This window comes from Salminus brasiliensis, chromosome 22, assembly GCF_030463535.1.
Source record: "Salminus brasiliensis chromosome 22, fSalBra1.hap2, whole genome shotgun sequence".
NCBI lineage: Eukaryota > Metazoa > Chordata > Actinopteri > Characiformes > Bryconidae > Salminus > Salminus brasiliensis.
Window position 1 is genome coordinate 33,294,962 of NC_132899.1, and position 17,134 is coordinate 33,312,095.

A 17,134-nucleotide genomic window follows, 5' to 3' on the forward strand; every position below is an offset into this window, starting at 1 on the left:
GAACGGCACGTTACGCCCAAAACACAGCAGTGTTGTGTCTGGAGATGTTTTCAGGGAACCCGCTTCCTGAAAGCTCCTGTAATAAGTGTGTCAGGGCCAGTCCACACGTTTACAAAGAGGAGTTTATTGACAAGTTATTGACACCTAAATCTTACCCACTACATCCTTGGCATAAGTTTCTTTGTGAGGCTTGTGTGTGTGTTAGTAACCAACCCAGTAAACCCTGTGGCCGTAAGATCGTCCGCAATGTTTAAAACACTGATGGATGGAGAGGTGGTTAATATTTTCTGTATAAATGTGTGTCATTAATTCCTGCAGTCCAATTAAAACAAAAAATTAGCCATGAATGAAGGTCAGTAAACTAACTCTGAGTCCTCCGGTTGAATCAGTATTGAGGACGAGGACCAGAACCAGGACGTCTGCTCCCTGCTTAACATGGATGTTCAGTGAGGTGCTGCTGAGGCGTCCCTAACCTTTGAAAACCAGCAGTACTGTTCACTGCAGCACCACCTTCAGGACTAAAGAGGCCGAGCAGCCGCTCTAAAGGCAAAAAAAACGAAAAAGAATTCATCGTAGCAGTGGGGTTCGGTACATTTCCATACAAGTGGTTCCCACTGCCTGCAAGCGCCTGGTCAAGGCCAGGAAGGCGACCTCCACTCGGACTGTGCGTGTTTGGAGCAGATGCGGTACAAAAACGAGTACGGTTTGAGGGGAAAGGCTGCGTGGGCAGTGAGGTGTTTGTTCGCCAGCGTCCAGAGTCTGTCCGATCAGGGCCTTTCACAGGGCGTAAGACAGCAGCACGAGGAGGGAGGGGGGCTTCACTTTCCACCTGGACTCCCTAACAGAAACCTGTAGGAGAGGGAGAGAGAGAGAGGAAACAGCTGGGCTGAGGAGCAGTTCGAACAGCTCACTAACGAACAACTTCAGCTTGAAGCGAAGAATCTGAACGGCCTTTAGATTCACTGATTCACTGAAGTAAAATCACTGTGAAATCTCGATTCCTGGGGGGGTTGGACTTTTCCCGGTCAGTAAAACCAGCCTGAGTTCTGATTCAGTGAGCGAACTGCTCCAGGGAGTGGAGGGGAGGTGAGGGGAGATGAGGAGTAACTGATTCATTAATAGCATCCATTGAAAATGAGCTTGGACTGGTTTTGATCCACTGGATCAGATGGGAATCATCCTTAAATATGATTATATATGATTTGAATGGCTTTCAATCATCATCATTTCACGCACAGGACTGCGCTAAACCAAATTAAAACAGACGAAGGATCTTCTCTGATGACCTTTATATTGCTATAACGATCGAATACCGTCGGCCTGCCCAAGCGGAGTGGGGGGTAGAAGCCTCCATGCTTTTGCAGTATCACTGCTGCACGTTATAGATCAAAGTTACTGTGTGTTCATGTGAATTCCCATGGCTGTGTGATTGCAGACTCACCATTCTCCCCGGGCCGACACCGCCTCCTTCCTCACCAGTCTCTTCTTGTCGTCCAGAGGAGCGGCGAGGGCGCGCAGCACTCTGGCGCGGAACGGGAGAACCTGCAGCACGAGGACCGCAGAATTCACAGGTTCAGTCAAACAGCGGGCAACACGTGGGTGGGCTGCACTCCATGATCTAACAGGCATTTACACCTTAATGAGCACATGATCTAACTGCACATCATGAACTAGCACTTACCATGTGTTCGGGGAGGCGGGAGAGAGCGTGGACACAGCGCAGGGCAGTGATCCTCACCTTCTGCTCGCGTTTAAGAGGAGAGAGAGTAGAAGTTCAGCAGCAGAGAACTAGACAGTTAGTCCTTTCACCAGACAGCGCTAACGTGTCCGATAACGACATCAGACTAATCAGCAACAGACAGTTCTCAAAACTCCCAAACTGTACCACAAGTTGTGTTGAAATGGGCAAAACAGAAACTCTGCATTATTAATAAAAGTCAACATCACAAACACGGCATGTGATGATATGAAATGAGCAATAATATAGTAAATAAATAAGCAATAATAAAGTCAGTTATTAATGCACATTTAATGCTTTATTAATGCTAATTTAAGTTCATAAATGAGCAATAATATAGTAAATAAATCAGCATTAACTGTGCATTAATAAAGTACAAAATGAGCAATAATATAGTAAATAAATCAGCATTAATTGTGCATTAATAAAGTTCATAAATGAGCAATAATATAGTAAATAAATCAGCATTAATTGTGCATTAATAAAGTTCATAAATGAGCAATAATATAGTAAATAAATCAGCATTAAATGTGCATTAATAAAGTTCATAAATGAGCAATAATATAGTAAATAAATAAGCAATACTAAAGTCAGTTATTAATGCACATTTAATGCTTTATTAATGCTAATTTAAGTTCATAAATGAGCAATAATATAGTAAATAAATCAGCATTAAATGGGCATTAATAAAGTAAAAAATTAGCAATACTATAGTAAATAAATCAGCATTAAATGGGCATTAATAAAGTAAAAAATGAGCAATAATATAGTAAATAAATCAGCATTAAATGGGCATTAATAAAGTAAAAAATGAGCAATAATATAGTAAATAAATCAGCATTAAATGTGCATTAATAAAGTTCATAAATCAGCATCAAATGTGTGAATTTCTGCGTTATAAAAGTAAAAAATCAGTATTATTAGAGTTGCGAGTGTTGTGGATCTCAATAGAACTTATATTCACCACCTCCTTATAAAGAGGACCTGTGACTATGACTGGAAAAAAACAGGTAATTTAATTAATGAAATTTATTTTATTTTATTTAAAACGCGCCTCCAGCCACAGACGAATATAGTGACTCTCAAAAGTTCTGATCTGTGATTTTGGACTCTACGGTCTGAGAACTGCGTCTGTTCATTTGCCCAACAACTCCTTCGAACACCAGGCTGACAGGTTCTCTCTAATGAGGTCGTGAGTGGAGTACCATAGCAGGGCTGGAGGTTAGAGCCAGCAGGCGAGAGAAGAGGGCCTCCAGCTGTGTGGTCAGAGCAGGGGGAGGGTCCAGCAGCACTGGCTGAAGGCAGGACAGCGTGGAGAGCTGCACCGCCTGGTCCGGACACGACAGCGCCTCCAGCAGGAGCGGCAGCAACTGAGCACAGAACAGCAGAGAAGAGAGGCTAATGTGAAACACAGCATTACCGCACCCCCCGATACCCCCTCCTGAGGCTAATGCTTATGCTTATGATCATCAGAGTCGTCTCTCTCTCGGGTTCCCCTCGTTTCATCTCATCGCTCTGCTGGAACATGTCGGAATGCCACAGCGTGCCAACACACTCACCGCCGGCAGCTCCGAGAGCTGGACCTGTCTGGGCAGATTATTTACAATGTGGGACAAGGCCTTCAGATACACGGACTTGCTCTCTGAAACACAAAGAGACACAAAGACACACATCATCTCAGACCCAAGCTGATGGCTCACTTCTCAAGCTCTGTGGGTCTTGAGTGATCCCAGCTGCACCAGCGGAGGCTTCGGCGGGCGAATACCTTTCTCCGCCGAGTTGAAGCCCTGCACGAGTTTGGCCGAGTTCTCGGCGAAGAAGCGCTGCCGGTACATGATGCGCACGTCTGCGTGGCAGCTGCGGTTCAGCACGTCCGGAGAGTCGCTCATGAGGACGGAGAAACTGTCTGCCGCCCGAGAACCCAGCTGAGGGTCGCTCAGCAGGGAGAAGATCTGAGAAACAGAGTGAGAACGTCATTGGCAACTCCTGTGGACGTAAGGGAGACCAGGCACCAGCGATTTACTGATCAGCCGTAACATTAGCACCACTGACTGGTGAAGTTAATAAAAATATGCTATGCAGTGGGACCAAGGAAGGACAATCAGTGAAGCGGTGACCGGGTCAAGGGCACCCAAGACACATTGATGCTCATGGAGGTTCCACCTCACAACTGCTGCTGCTGCTGACGTTCGTATTGATGCCAGATACCACAGCAGGACACCTTCAGAGGTCTCAGGAGTCCATGGCTCAATGGGTCTGATCTGTTTTGATGGCACAGGGTGGGGACCTACTCAATATTAGGCAGGCGGTGTTTATGTTATGGCTGATGGATGTGCTTTCAGTGCTTAAATTATGGTATTACGTAGAATATCAACACTTTATGGCGTTCCTGAAATTGTTGGCTGTTGAGTTTCAGGCTCCAAACATGAGTTTATTGTGCTGATGTTTCTTGGATCAGATGCCTTATGGTTTTTAATGGGTTCACATTACTATTTGGGCTCAGGAAATGCATATGTCCAGAAGATGCTACTCATTACTCAAGCAAACCCTCACTACCTTGTCAGTGGAGACTGCTGATAGAGGATGGTATCGAAGAAGCAAGGCCTTGGCCACCTACACACAAAGAAAAGAACATCTCAGGATTGCTGACGGATTCATACAATCAACATTCAACCACTGTATCAAAGAGAGAAGCTCTGGAAAACAAGAAATCCCTAACCCTAACCCTAGTAATGGGATGGTTCCTCAGCAAGAACGTTTTTCAGAAACATCTCGGTTCCAGTTTATTGTCAAATGAACATCAATGTCAAGCAGGTTGGGTTCAAAACTAGCACCAAATTCTGACCCAGATTCTTAGACGTTTCTACATTTCTCCAGTCTTCAGCTGGCCAGTGTTGGTGAGCCTGTGCCGAGCCACTGCAGCCTCAAGCTTTCTGTTCCTGGCTGACAGAAGTGGGCCCTGGCGTGGTCTCCTGCTGTTGTAGCTCATCCTCCAGCTGTACAGAGCGGCTATCTGAGCTACTGTAGCCTTTCTGTCAGCTCCAACCAGTCCAGCCTGGCCAATCTCTGCTCTGTGTTTCTGTCTGCATGGATGGGTTTCCTTTATTCCACCATTCTGAGAAGCTCCAGAGACTACAGTGGTCTGTATCTGCATGATTTTATGAATTCTGCTGCTGCCACACCATTGGCTGATTAGTGTATATAGATATACTGTATGTAGCTTTACCCAGACTAGTAAAGTGAAGGCTTGGATCCGCTGGGCAGAAGATTCACAGTCCAACGTTGCTCTAATCCTTTCCAGAGTCTTCTCCACAACAGCATCTAGGGCTTGGCCTGAACACACACACACACACACACACACACACACACACACACACACATCCCATGAAGACACTCTCACAAATCACTATGCAGATCAGGTAAATAAACACTGGGTCTCATGTAACTCATTCATTATTCTTCATGGCAGGGGCAGATAAAACAGATCCCCACTCAATTACATAACGTATAAAAATAAGGAGCTCGGAGAAATTGGAGAGCCCGAGGTCGCTTGGCGTGTAGGATTCCCGCTTACCTGCCGAGCTCTTGTTGACCAGGCCGGCAAAGCACTTGGCCGCGGATGTGTAGGAGAACGTGTGCACGCATGTGCAGCTCAGCTCCTCCAACTGTCCCAGGAGCCGGTCAAGTTCGGGAACGTCCACCTGACACCATCAAAAACACTGTGAGCGACTGTAACAAGCAGTGCACTGTACATGCCAGGCATGGACTAGAGGGGTATGAAGCCCCCCAGCATGGAGCTGTGGGGCAGTGGAACTGGAATGATGGGTGAGCTGGAACTCCATCCAATACTTTTGGGATGAGCTGGAGTGTCAGAGCTAATCTAGTCTAGTCTTCCAACATCAGAGCCCGACCTCACTGATGCCCTCAATCTCAATAAAGCTGAATGCAATCGAATTCTCACAGCAACGCTCCAACATCTAGCGTAAAGCCGTCCCTGGAGAGTGTACAGAGTGAACACACTTACGCTGCGCGGGAGTGAACACACACAGGCCATGAGCAGACACACCAGCTGGGACCGGGTCCACGACTCGGACTCGCTCTGCAGAGAGAACATCCAAACGCGTCAACAGCAAGATTATCATTTATTAACAGTTTTTAATGTGTAATTAAACCCATCCCCATCGAGGAATGGACTCCACAAGACCTCTGAAGGTGTCCTGCTGTGGGACCTGGCACCAAGACTAACGTTAGCAAGTCCTGCAAGTTGTGAGGTGGGACCTCCATGAGCATCAGTGAGCCTCATCAGTAAGCTTATTGGAGATTTCTCTGACCACTGCATACCAGGAACACCCCACAAGACCTGCCTGCTGATGTTCTGGAGAGGTTCTGACCCAGACATTGTCTAGAACATCACAGTTTGGTTCTTGACAAAGTGTCTCAGATTCTTACGCTTGTCCATTTTTCCTGCTTCAACACCTTCATCACCTTCAAGAACTGACTGGAAAAGCTAACTGAGGAGTCCAGCAGTGGCTGCATAAGCGCAGGGGGCGTTGTACTGCCCGTTATGTACGGCTAGGCTGGAAGAACCGGGCTACTCACCTTGAGCAGTTGGATTTGGGATGGGTAGGCGTTTTCAGGCAGGAAGGACACGTCTCCGTCTAGGAAGAGGGACACGACCTGGGCAGCCATTTGGGAAGCTAGGCTAAAGAGGACCAGAGGAGTTTTAGCATCACCAAGTAAAGGGAAGGCGACAATCCTGATACAAAGTTCTGCAATATTATGAATATTTTCATACTATTCATCTTATTAAATATTATCCTTACGCATTTTATAATTGATCATTTAAATCAGCCAAATACTCAAAGCTTTCTATATTGATCATAACTTATATCATATACGAAAAGTATTGGGACACCTGCTCATTCTCTCGTCTCTTCTGAAATCAAGGGTATTAAAAGAGCTGATCCTGATTTTGTTGGGGAAACTGTCTCTACTGTCCAGACAAGGCGGCTTTCTACTAGCTGTGAGGATTTGATAGCTTTTAATAACAAGAGCATTAGTGAGGTCAGGGCGTTGGAATGATGATCCCCACCTCGCCCCATCCTAAACGTACTGGATGGAGCTCCACCACCATCATTCCAGAGAACACACAGTTCTTCCACTGCTCCACAGCTCCTCAATGCTGGGGGGCTTTATATACCCCTTCTCCAGCCCAAGCCTGGCATTAGGCAGGGAAGAGTCGAGCTGTGTGTGTGTTTGTGTGTGTGCACATTTGCACATCTGTGTCAGCAATGGGTGCAACTTAAGGTTGCTTAATGCATCCATTAGAAGGGGTGTCCACAAACTTATTTTTCTTCTACTGTATTTTAGTGTTTATTATCAGACTGATTATCTGACTTTTATAAAGGCAGTTTATTATTTAATATTCTGGCTCTGAACTGAAGGGATTTATGAATATCTGTGACTAAAAGCTGATGAAATACTGAAATACGTGCAGTCCCAGTTACAAGCTCTTTATGAGGCTCGGCTCAGGCTGCAGATTCAAGCTTATTTCCTGTGGCATCTGCTCGATTACATTTCTCTTGATTTGCAAGCTCTTGTCTGAGTAACGTGTGTGTGCATGTGTGCATGTGTGTGTGTGTGTGTGTGTGGTTTTCCTGCCGTCTGAGTGACTCACTCTGTCTGCAGCGCGGCACAGGCAGTGCTTATGACAGGAACTAAGGCAGACAGTACCGCCTCCTGTGCCAGAGCGCTGCTGTGATCTGAGCTCTTCTGACCTGCATTAAAGAACAAAAAGAAAAGAAATTAGAGAATCTTTTTATTTTTAGAGCATTTTTAATTACTGACCTATAATACCCATCAACACTGCATCCGTACTGTAGTTACACCTTGCCTCACCTCGCCTCGCCTGTTCTGGGGATGGGTTGACGCTGTTGTATTTAAACCCATAAGTACGAAACTCTGACTCAACCAGGCCGACTAAAATGAATCCACTGTGGACAAGACGAAGACGCCAGTTCGCTTCACTGTAGAGAAACTTGCCCACGCTGATGTCTTCACAGCTACAGCCCAGAATTGATTTCCTATCCAAACCCACCAGTGAAATGGAGGTAAAATAGTGGAAAATCTCAACTAAACGTTTTAGGGACTACTTTTTGCAGCACTACGCCCTAAAGGCAGCATGTATCCCTCCACCATTTTAATGATATGCGGTTTTAAAAGCAGGTTCTGGAGCCGAACCGTTCTCAGAACTCGAGGAGCTTTTATTAGAGCTTCAGACAGACGTCTGCTTCACCACCACTGTGAACTCTGTTCTGGTTCTGACTGGGGAAGGTTATCTAGAACAGAGCTTTTGTTTCACACCACCGAACTAAACAGTTGTTCTACCCGTCCCATATATATGCTTACCCTGCAGAGCTGCCTGAAGGGTCAGAGCCAGTAGTCGAGGAATGACGGCATCGTGGAAAAAGGTGCCTATCTCCTCCACACCTCGGGCCTGCTCGGCTATCCTCTGTAGGCTGTGGCACACCGAGGTCACCTCCTCCATGGAGAAACTGCTGCCACCTGCATGGAGAAGGCCAGGACGAATGAAGTGTGATGACGAGTGATGGTGATCAAAGGGAATGTGGACAGGTACGCTATGGGTCAGTTTCCAGGACTAGGCTTAATCCCTGTCTGGGAGTTTGTCCCAGTTTCCCCCCAGTATCAACCTTCTCTTCTTCTTGGAACATTGCTGTAAGGAGGATTTGACTGCATACAGCCCCACAAAAGCATCAAAGGTATTGGATGGCAGAGAACACAACTGTTGAGGGGGGAGTCATACCCCTCTAGCTAATGCTCTGCCTCGGACATGGTGACCAGAGCAACCCGTTTCATTGACCATTGCTCTTCAATGGGTGCAACTGAACGTGTCTGGGCTGATTTCACTCATCATAAAGGCTGTCTGAATACTTTTGGACATACGGGGGTAATGAGAAGAAGTCCCAGTGCTGTGTACCTGCATGCACTGAAGATAAAACCTGCAGTAGCACCGGAGCGCTCTCCCGCACCAGACTGGGCTGAGTGGACACTGCAGCCAGAGCCGTCACACAGCGCTGCCGAACAGCTCCCTTAGACTGACCCCGCGACGGAGTGGACTCATCTACGTGTTCTGTGGGGTTTAATGAAGTGGTTATTGATAAAGAAGCTTGACTCAAACGTGATCTGAGAAAACTGAACTGAAGGAGGGAGGCGGCTGAACAGGTACCTGAGAAGATTTCCTCCTTCAGTCGTGGGACCATTCGGGAGACGAATGCCGCGGGATGGAGCCGAGACAGCGACCCTGCGCACTCCACTACTGCCAAACTGAGAGAGGAGACAGTATCGACAACATTCTCGAGATCTCTACATTTAAGAAGTAACACAAGAGTACAGTCTGGATTTAGGTCCAGGGAATCGAACCAGTGACCTTCTGGGCTCAAGCCCGCTTTTCTAACCTTTAGGCCGCGGCTGCCCAATTAAGCTAAACGGACAATGGGCCAAATGGGCAAATATCCAACCACATACAAGGCAAGTCAGTCTGACGCTAATGGACATACCTGACTTGAGCGTCCTCCTCCTCCAGAACTAGTCTGGTCAGATGATCGACAGCCTTCTCCACCTCAGACTCTGCTAGCAGGCCTAAACAGGACCAAGTCAAACGGTTCATGTCAATCTTTCTGCGACTCTGGTTTTTATAGTTGTCCATGTACAAAAACACCAGTAAGAAACCCCCGATTAATGGATCTCAGCTGTCGGACGGTTTCCTCCATCAAGGTGCTTCTGTTCTGAGTCATACAGGTCTGTAATCTGTAATCTGTAGACTGAACAGGTGAGGCTAATCTGTAGACTGAACAGGTGGGCTAATCTGTAGACTGAACAGGTGGGCTAATCTGTAGACTGAACGGGTGGGGCTAAACTGCTGTAGACTGAACAGGTGGGCTAATCTGTAGACTGAACAGGTGGGCTAATCTGTAGACTGAACAGGTGGGCTAATCTGTAGACTGAACAGGTGAGGCTAATCTGTAGGCTAAATGGGTTGGCTAATCTGTAAACTGAACGGGTGAGGCTAAACTGCTGTAGACTGAACAGGTGGGCTAATCTGTAGACTGAACGGGTGGGCTAATCTGTAGACTGAACGGGTGAGGCTAAACTGCTGTAGACTGAGTGGGTGGGCTAATCTGTAGACTGAACAGGTGGGCTAATCTGTAGACTGAACAGGTGGGCTAATCTGTAGACTGAACGGGTGGGCTAATCTGTAGACTGAACAGGTGGGCTAATCTGTAGACTGAACGGTGTGGCTAAACTGCCATAGGCTGAACGGGCGGGGCTAAAATCGGAAGTATTTGATCAACAGAGATGGCTGTACTGAGTGTGTGTGTGTGTGTGTGTGTGTACTCACCGGGCTGCTGTCCCAGTGTGGTGAGAACTTTGGTAGCTGTGATTTGAAGGCCTGCGCTCGTCTCAGCCAACGCGGAAAACACCGTACTACACAGAGATGTCTGGAAGGGCAACAGCACGCTCTCCTCTGAGAGACCAAAAAACCCCACTGTTATTAAACCAACTACAGAGCATTTAACTCCAACACTGTCTACAGCTGGACAGGAGATCACAGTACACAGTACACTTTAAGGATAGGATTTTGCTCAAACTGGCTGGGCAGCTCTGCAGCAGCACCTTTAGTCTTTTTACATATATGTTTATATTTTACATAAACAGCAACAATTAAGCTCCGTTATTCCAAGTATTTGAGGGAAACTGATCAAATGTGGGTATGCAAATGCCAGTGGAGCCTTTTCATACCTGGCGGGATAAACGCAGGCAGATAAGCCAGAACACGTTTTATTAGCACATACCTCCCTCTGCAGGCCGGCTGCTCGGAGTGGGCTGGATGAATCCGTGCAGAACCTCCAGCAGAGTGCGCCGCTGGGCACACTAAACAGACAGAAGCGAGTCAGGACAAGACCCTCGGTGCAACAGTCCAGGCGTACGACTCTAGACTGCCGCGCACACTCTTATTTTATTAAGCGCTGTGTAAACCTTTCAGCCCGACCGATACATCAATTGGCCGACAAAATCGGGCGATACCGATGACCTGTGGTTTAATCGGTAACGGCATTTGTCAGGATTCAAACACGTCAGAATACAATTTATTACAACGTCGCCTTTTAGGACAAAGAGCCAAAAACAATATTTAAGGCCGCGGTTTATTAGCAGGTAGGAAGTGTGACCACCGTGGACTGACCATCACATCAGTCAGTAAAACACTGATTGCCTAAAACTACTGAAAAGTCCCTATACGTTTCTAGCTGAACCTACGTGCTAGAACTGCACAGCCGGAGATGCCACAGCCATCCGTCAGTGTCCGGGAGTCCCAGAGAGCTAACTGCCCTTATTCCCTTAGTCTTAGTGGGTACGATGGTCCTCCCTCTCCCCCATCGCTCAGTGTGGGCGATGCTAGCCAGCGCCCATCATGCTGTTAGCTGATGTGACAGAATGAGAAGTTACCCTCGCAGCACTGTCCTAGCTAGTGCCTTTCCGTTTTACCCGGCCAGCGCGTTCATGCGTGGCTCCCATGGGCAGAATGTGGGCTAGGCCGGTTCCAGGCCGGTTTGGTCGCTGGGACCCAGTTGGGTCTTCCAAATGGACCTAAAAAGTCCTTAATCTCACATGGGTCCCATCTAGGCAGTGTACAACCCAGGTGAACCCCTCCTGGTCCCATCACTGACCCTGGTGGGGATACATATGTGAGGCCAAAGTGGAACCCATGGACCAAACTACCCATACAGGCCCCACATGGGCACGTTACCTGGGTAGTCACCTTTTCTGCTGTTTTTGGTAATGGAGAGATGGGGTAGTTTTGCCCACCCTTGTTGGTGGTTGGTCTGGAGAGAGCCTGACCCTAGATGGACTTCTACTACTGCTACTCCTACCCACTGCTCCGTTCAGGTTGGAAAAGCTGTGGTGTGCTCAGGTTAGCCTTGACCCACCTGAGTTCTGGAGCTGTACTGGTCCAGCAATGCGGGCAGCACCGCCGCAGTCACTACCAGGCTGGACCTGTAGGAGGCACCACAAGCAGCCTGCAGCAGCTTTGCACTGGGCCAAACCAGCTTCAGGTCCGGCTCGTAGAGATGGTGCTGACAGTCTGAGACAGAGAGAGAGAGGAGACCATTAGCGTCTATCCACGATCTTCCAAGCTCAGAAAAGTGCACAGATCAGGAGGCTGGAGCTGGTACCTTTGAGGACGAGGTCCAGGAACACCTGCAGAGCGTCCTCGGAGTCTGAGGTGAGGACAGAGCGGGACAGGCAGAAGGTGAGCGCACCGAGAGCCGCCAGACCCGCCGACTCCACTCGCTCACTCGCCGTCTGGAACACCTGCATGAGAGCCGAAGCCCGAAGGGGTCCGGCAGCTTAAATACGGGGTTTCAGGCTGGTGTACGATCTGTTCAACTTACTGTATCGACTGCACGAAATTCACTCACCTCCCTGCGGATGGAGGACCACAAGCCTGGGAGAAACTCAGCCAGCTCTTTGTGTCCGTATGTCGGAGCGCAGGCGGCCTGGAGCAAAGAGCAGTGGGTGACTTTCACACTTGGATCTTTTTAATATCTTCATCTTAAATGCACTTGCTTATATGTTAGCACCCGCTGTTCAAAACCAGCCCAGCTCTATAACCAGGCCCCATGTGACCTAGAGCACCACATGAAGAGATGCTCTGGCCCTAAAGTCGTTTAGAGATTCCTCATATTTCCTGTGAAAGCAGCCCTTTATTCAGGTGGACGAATAGTTCTGGACGGGTCCAGCAGAGTCTCAGCTTCACTGAAGCAGTGGACTGTCGGGATGACCTACTGTATAAACGGCGAGAAGCTTCTAAGTGCCCATTGGTCGGTTTCACAGAAACCCACCAATTACAGGTGACTCATTTTCACAGCCTCATGGATAATGGATACTGGATAGCGGTAGTGCCCAGTTAGACAGTAGGATGATAGCGGGCCCTGCTGGACAGTGGATAGCGGTAGTGCCCTGTTAGACAGTGGGATGATAGCGGGCCCTGCTGGACAGCAAATAGCATATAGAGGGCCGTGCTGGATAGTAGTGGATTCTACAGTGGACTCTTTCAGGAGGTCCAGAGAGTTCTGTAGGGGGTCCTGGCTCTGTACTGCTCACACGTACGTCTCTGCACCAGTAAACACTAAACCACCAGGCAAAAATAACCATCATCATCACTGCCTGCTTCCACACTGTCCTCCTGCAAGTGAACAGACTTTACCAGTGTCTGCAGAGAGTCCACTTTGGCATTCTGGGCGTCCGAGTCGAGCTTTTCAATGATGAGCGGCAGCAGGAACTGCAGAGACAGAGAATGCAAATCAGTGAAACACACACACACACACACACACACAGGTATGGATGCATTTGAATATGTGGTTCCAGTTTTGCGAAAACACAAAGGGGCTCTGGAGGGACTGGCAGAAATGCAGCTCTGTGTGTGAAGCAGAAACTCTCTGCAGTCAAATCTGACCCCAATTCCCAAGAGATATTCGTGAAAAGCTGACCCAGCGTGTTTCGCCTGAAAACTGTTTAGCATCTGGAGACGAGAATCCATCGAAACGAGGCTTTATTAACGTATATATTCATTATGAACGCCACAGTTCACAAACAGGCAGCTACGCTCAGCCCCTCGCTGCAGCAGGCCGGGCTAAACCGCATTTTTGTGAAGGCTTGGTCGGAACCTACCTCTGCGAACCGCGGCGTCCCCGCCAGGACGCTCCGGAGAGCCAGGATGAGCTCCTCCTGCGTGATCCCATGAGGGTCGTTGGCCGGCTGCACACAAGAAGAAGAGCAGATGACGGGCTTAACCCGGGTGCGAGCAGACAGCCAATCAGACTCAATCATGTCAATATTAATTCATTTATCTCCAAAAACACTCGACAGCAGGTCAAATTAAATCAATGTCGCCATAGCGACCTCATTCAACAGGTGACTCAGTCAGGTGAACTGAAGGCTCTATCACTAGCGCTGCTTGTGAATGTTTCTACGCTGATGGGCGCGGTGGTCTCGAAATGAGCGACGCTTTACCCAACGCTTTACATCACTGAAATAGCAACCCCCCCCAAGGTCAGTCTGACCGCACCTGGCTCTTAAAGGGAGTGGCGAGAGACACGCTGATTGGTTGCAAAATAAACCTCCACACTGGCTCTACTACATTAGACCTAGACACCTAGCACCCGAGGGTACATGCTCTCAGAGGGTGTCAGGGCCGAGGTTCTGTGTTCCCGTGCAGAAGAACGGTGGAACCCTTAGGAACCCTACTTACAGGCGTGAAGTCTATGGGGAAGTAGCAGGACGTGACTTCAAAGAGCTCCTCTGTAAACTGACCTGAAAGAGAACCACATCAGTCCGATTATTAACTAAAGCCATACATATAAAAACTAAACTACTAATAAATTATAAACATAAATATAAAAAATAAATAAAGGCAGCTATGAGGACTGAAAATATAGGGGGAAAAAATATCATACAAATGCAACAAATAAGCAGATAAAAATTAATAAAAGACAAAACCATACAATAATGATATAAACTGGAAATAAAACTTTATAACAATGTAAATAACAGCAGCTGTGTAAGCTTTAGCTGTCAGCAGGAGGTCGCAGATTCCCAGGTTCCCAGTGCTGCCACAGCCTAGGGACAGGCTGACGGCTGCAGGCCAGTCTTTTAGTAGGTCACATTATTATATGTAGATTTTAATACAGTATACACCCATCAGCCAGAACCTTAAAACCACCTGTTATAGCCCCCCCAGATGGACACTGGTACTGACCACCCCTCAAGACCTGCAATTTAATCACAACCCTGGTGTCCTGCAGCCGTGGCGAGTGTGGGCCCTGTACTCACTGAGGTCGTAGCCTCTGTGGATGATGTTTCTGGCTATCTGGAACGCCAGCAGGAGATTGCGAGGATCCCTCTCTCCGTCCACAGCCTGAACAAATCCGAACACGAAGTCCGGGCCCAAACCCTTCAGCTCTGCGGGGAAGAAAAGGGAAAGCAACGGAAAATGACAGCTGGAGGCATTAGCCAGAGCATGTGACGGCGGTCAGCACTCCATCCGAGCTTCCTTACCCTCCTCTCTGGACTCCATGAGGCTGATCAGCATGTTGTAGACACACGAGCGCTCGGCCAGCATCAGAGACTGTCCAAACAACCAGACAACCAGAACACCACAGAGGAGGTTATTAAAGTTCCCCCTAACGAGAGGCTGTAGCTCCGCCTCCTCCTCCTCCTCCTCCTCCTCAGTGTATATCACAGTACCTACATTTAGAGCGTTATCAGTAACTCACCTGCACATTTACATCCTGGAAGAGGGATTTCAGGATGGACACTGCAGAACCAGGGGGCAGCACTGTGCTCTTGGCCTGAAGGACAGAGATCAGTCGGTCATTTGCTGGATCGGAGAGTCTCTACTCCTCACTGTTCGCTGGGTTTTCTTAAAAATCGATTAAATCGTCCGCGACTCACCAAGGCCTTGAGTCCTCGGAGAACGTGTGGCGTGATGGCGTAGTGATCCTTTAGCCTGTTCTCGTAGAAGGCGATCAGGACCTCCACTGCGGACAGGGGTCACGAACACCAAATGACTAAAGTAATCGGACAGCCTTGATTTGCGTAGGCTGGAATGGATTAGCTTACAACAACAACAACAACATCAGATATCGGCACCAGATCAGGGTGGTGCTCGCTGGCTCTCCAATGCAAAATGCACGGCAGAAAGTGAAAACAGGCTTACCCTCCCTCTCAGACAGGCCGCTGTAGCACTCCTGCAGGACTTCAGAGAGGAGCTGCACCCCTCGGCCTCGCGTCTGAGACTGAGAACTTGTGAGACTCAACCTAAACCCAACCAGCAGAAACACTTGGGTCACTTTTCGGCTGATAACATCTGTGAGCCCGAACCCTTAACATACAACAGTTATCGTCACACAGTCTAAGAACGTCAGGCTCAGCCATGCTACAGCGCCCCCTGCAGCAAGGAGGCCTAAGGCAAACGCTCAAGAGCCCAACAGTGGCATCTTAACCAAGCTGGAACCAAGCATCGAACCCACATCCATGTGATGCATCCCTTACAAGCTCTGGAGCTCTGGGCTGTTCTGATTGGCTGTTCAAAAAGCAGTCCAGGCTCAAATGCGATTCATTAATGGGCGGGGCTAAACTACCAGGTAACATTTTGGTTCTTGTGACATCATAAAACCCAAATTAGGGTCCACCATGCGGGCCTGTGTGCAGCGCTATTCACAAAGCAGGCTCTTACCCCAGCGCCTCCACCAGCTCGAGAGCGGAGAAGTGTCCAGCCTTGACCCCTACAAGAGAGACAGAGAGGTTACAGGTCAGCTGCTGTATGGGAGGGTTGTAGTCGGTGACAGCTGGTGTTTTGGGTCATTTTTTAAAGTAATGCATCATAAACCATCAGATTTATGGATCTGGGAGGTTCACCGAGCCTCAGCCTGCCTGTAAAGTCCTCTGAGCTGAACTTAGCCTCCTGTTGGCGAATCTCCCCCGGTCCACCTTAAAAGGGCAGCGGTTACACTCTGCGCCCGGCAGCCGCCGAGACCTGCCTGCTGCCTGTTTAAGGTGGACCGGGGAGATTCAGACAAGAAGCCAACTTCACCCCACAGGATGTGTGTGTGTGTGAGTGTGTGTGTGTGTGAGTGTGTGTGTGTGTGTGTGTGTGTGTGTGTGTGTGTGGCGACATGCGAGTCGCGCTACCTGAGCATCTAACCCACATCTTGGGAGCTCGTGCCTCTTTCCGAGATCACCTGGCTCTTTACGTCACCGGCAAACGCATAACATACCTGCCGCAACGTCCGCAGCCCTGCTGTCCACCTGTCCCGCCACGAATTCCTCCACCAGACCGGCCAGCTGAACGCTTTCGGCCGCCATCGCGAACTAGCGATGTCCGACTCGTGGGCGAATCGGCTCCTTCAACCGAATCGCAATTGCACTAAATCGATTCACGTGTATAAATGAATCATGGAAACGAACGGAACGGGGAATCGATTCGCGTGATTATGCTTTACTAATAATAATCATTCAAAAAGATCAATACTCAATACTTTAATACTTTTAATTCCAATTTTTTTTTTAGCTAAAATCAATTTGCCTGAAAATTAAAAAATGACGTCGACAATCCTAACCATTGTGTTCGACACGCACATTAAAATCTGTAATTGTAATAACGCGGGTTATTATATATTATTAACTTATTATTAAATAACCCCTGTATGAACGAGTCGCTGGATTGGGCGAACCGCTGGAATCGGCTCTTTAAACTGAACCGACTCGCGATCCAGCGCTGTAGGGAGATTCAAAACTGGTCACAGCGCGCGCACG

The 17,134-nt window shown here is 48.3% G+C and overlaps 1 protein-coding gene across 2 annotated transcripts; it reads right to left on the reverse strand.

Annotated features, from left to right (window-relative positions):
• Positions 1-104: 104 nt before the first annotated feature.
• On the reverse strand, positions 105-16,693 carry mms19 (MMS19 homolog, cytosolic iron-sulfur assembly component). Of its 2 annotated transcripts, XM_072667584.1 has the most exons (31): positions 16,597-16,693; positions 16,056-16,104; positions 15,537-15,637; positions 15,272-15,357; positions 15,094-15,168; positions 14,876-14,945; positions 14,651-14,779; positions 14,070-14,131; positions 13,490-13,576; positions 13,026-13,100; positions 12,238-12,315; positions 11,992-12,130; positions 11,746-11,900; positions 10,612-10,690; positions 10,158-10,283; positions 9,316-9,397; positions 8,985-9,082; positions 8,736-8,888; positions 8,147-8,302; positions 7,416-7,515; positions 6,338-6,440; positions 5,763-5,837; positions 5,313-5,439; positions 4,965-5,071; positions 4,295-4,351; positions 3,504-3,690; positions 3,298-3,380; positions 2,944-3,108; positions 1,682-1,741; positions 1,442-1,542; positions 105-849 (listed from the first exon to the last, which is right to left on the reverse strand). In XM_072667584.1, exons 1-31 carry the CDS (start codon positions 16,682-16,684, stop codon positions 819-821), a joined length of 3,084 nt encoding a protein of 1,027 aa, XP_072523685.1. In that variant the 5' UTR covers positions 16,685-16,693; the 3' UTR covers positions 105-818. The 2 variants fall into 2 exon arrangements, with proteins under 2 accessions (XP_072523685.1, XP_072523686.1); XM_072667585.1 differs by lacking the exons at positions 105-849; positions 1,442-1,542; positions 1,682-1,741; positions 2,944-3,108 and having other exon boundaries at positions 3,283-3,325; positions 3,439-3,690.
• Between the last annotated feature and the right edge of the window lie 441 nt (positions 16,694-17,134).

Coding starts and splice junctions, on each gene's coding strand:
- mms19 (XM_072667584.1), bottom strand. CDS start 16,684: ATGGCGGCCGAAAGCGTTCAGCTGGCCGGTCTGGTGGAGGAATTCGTG. Junction 12,316..13,025: donor TGGACTCTCTGCAGACACTG/GTAAAGTCTGTT, acceptor TCTTTGCTCCAG/GCCGCCTGCGCTCCGACATA. Junction 8,889..8,984: donor GAAGGAGGAAATCTTCTCAG/GTACCTGTTCAG, acceptor TAAACCCCACAG/AACACGTAGATGAGTCCACT.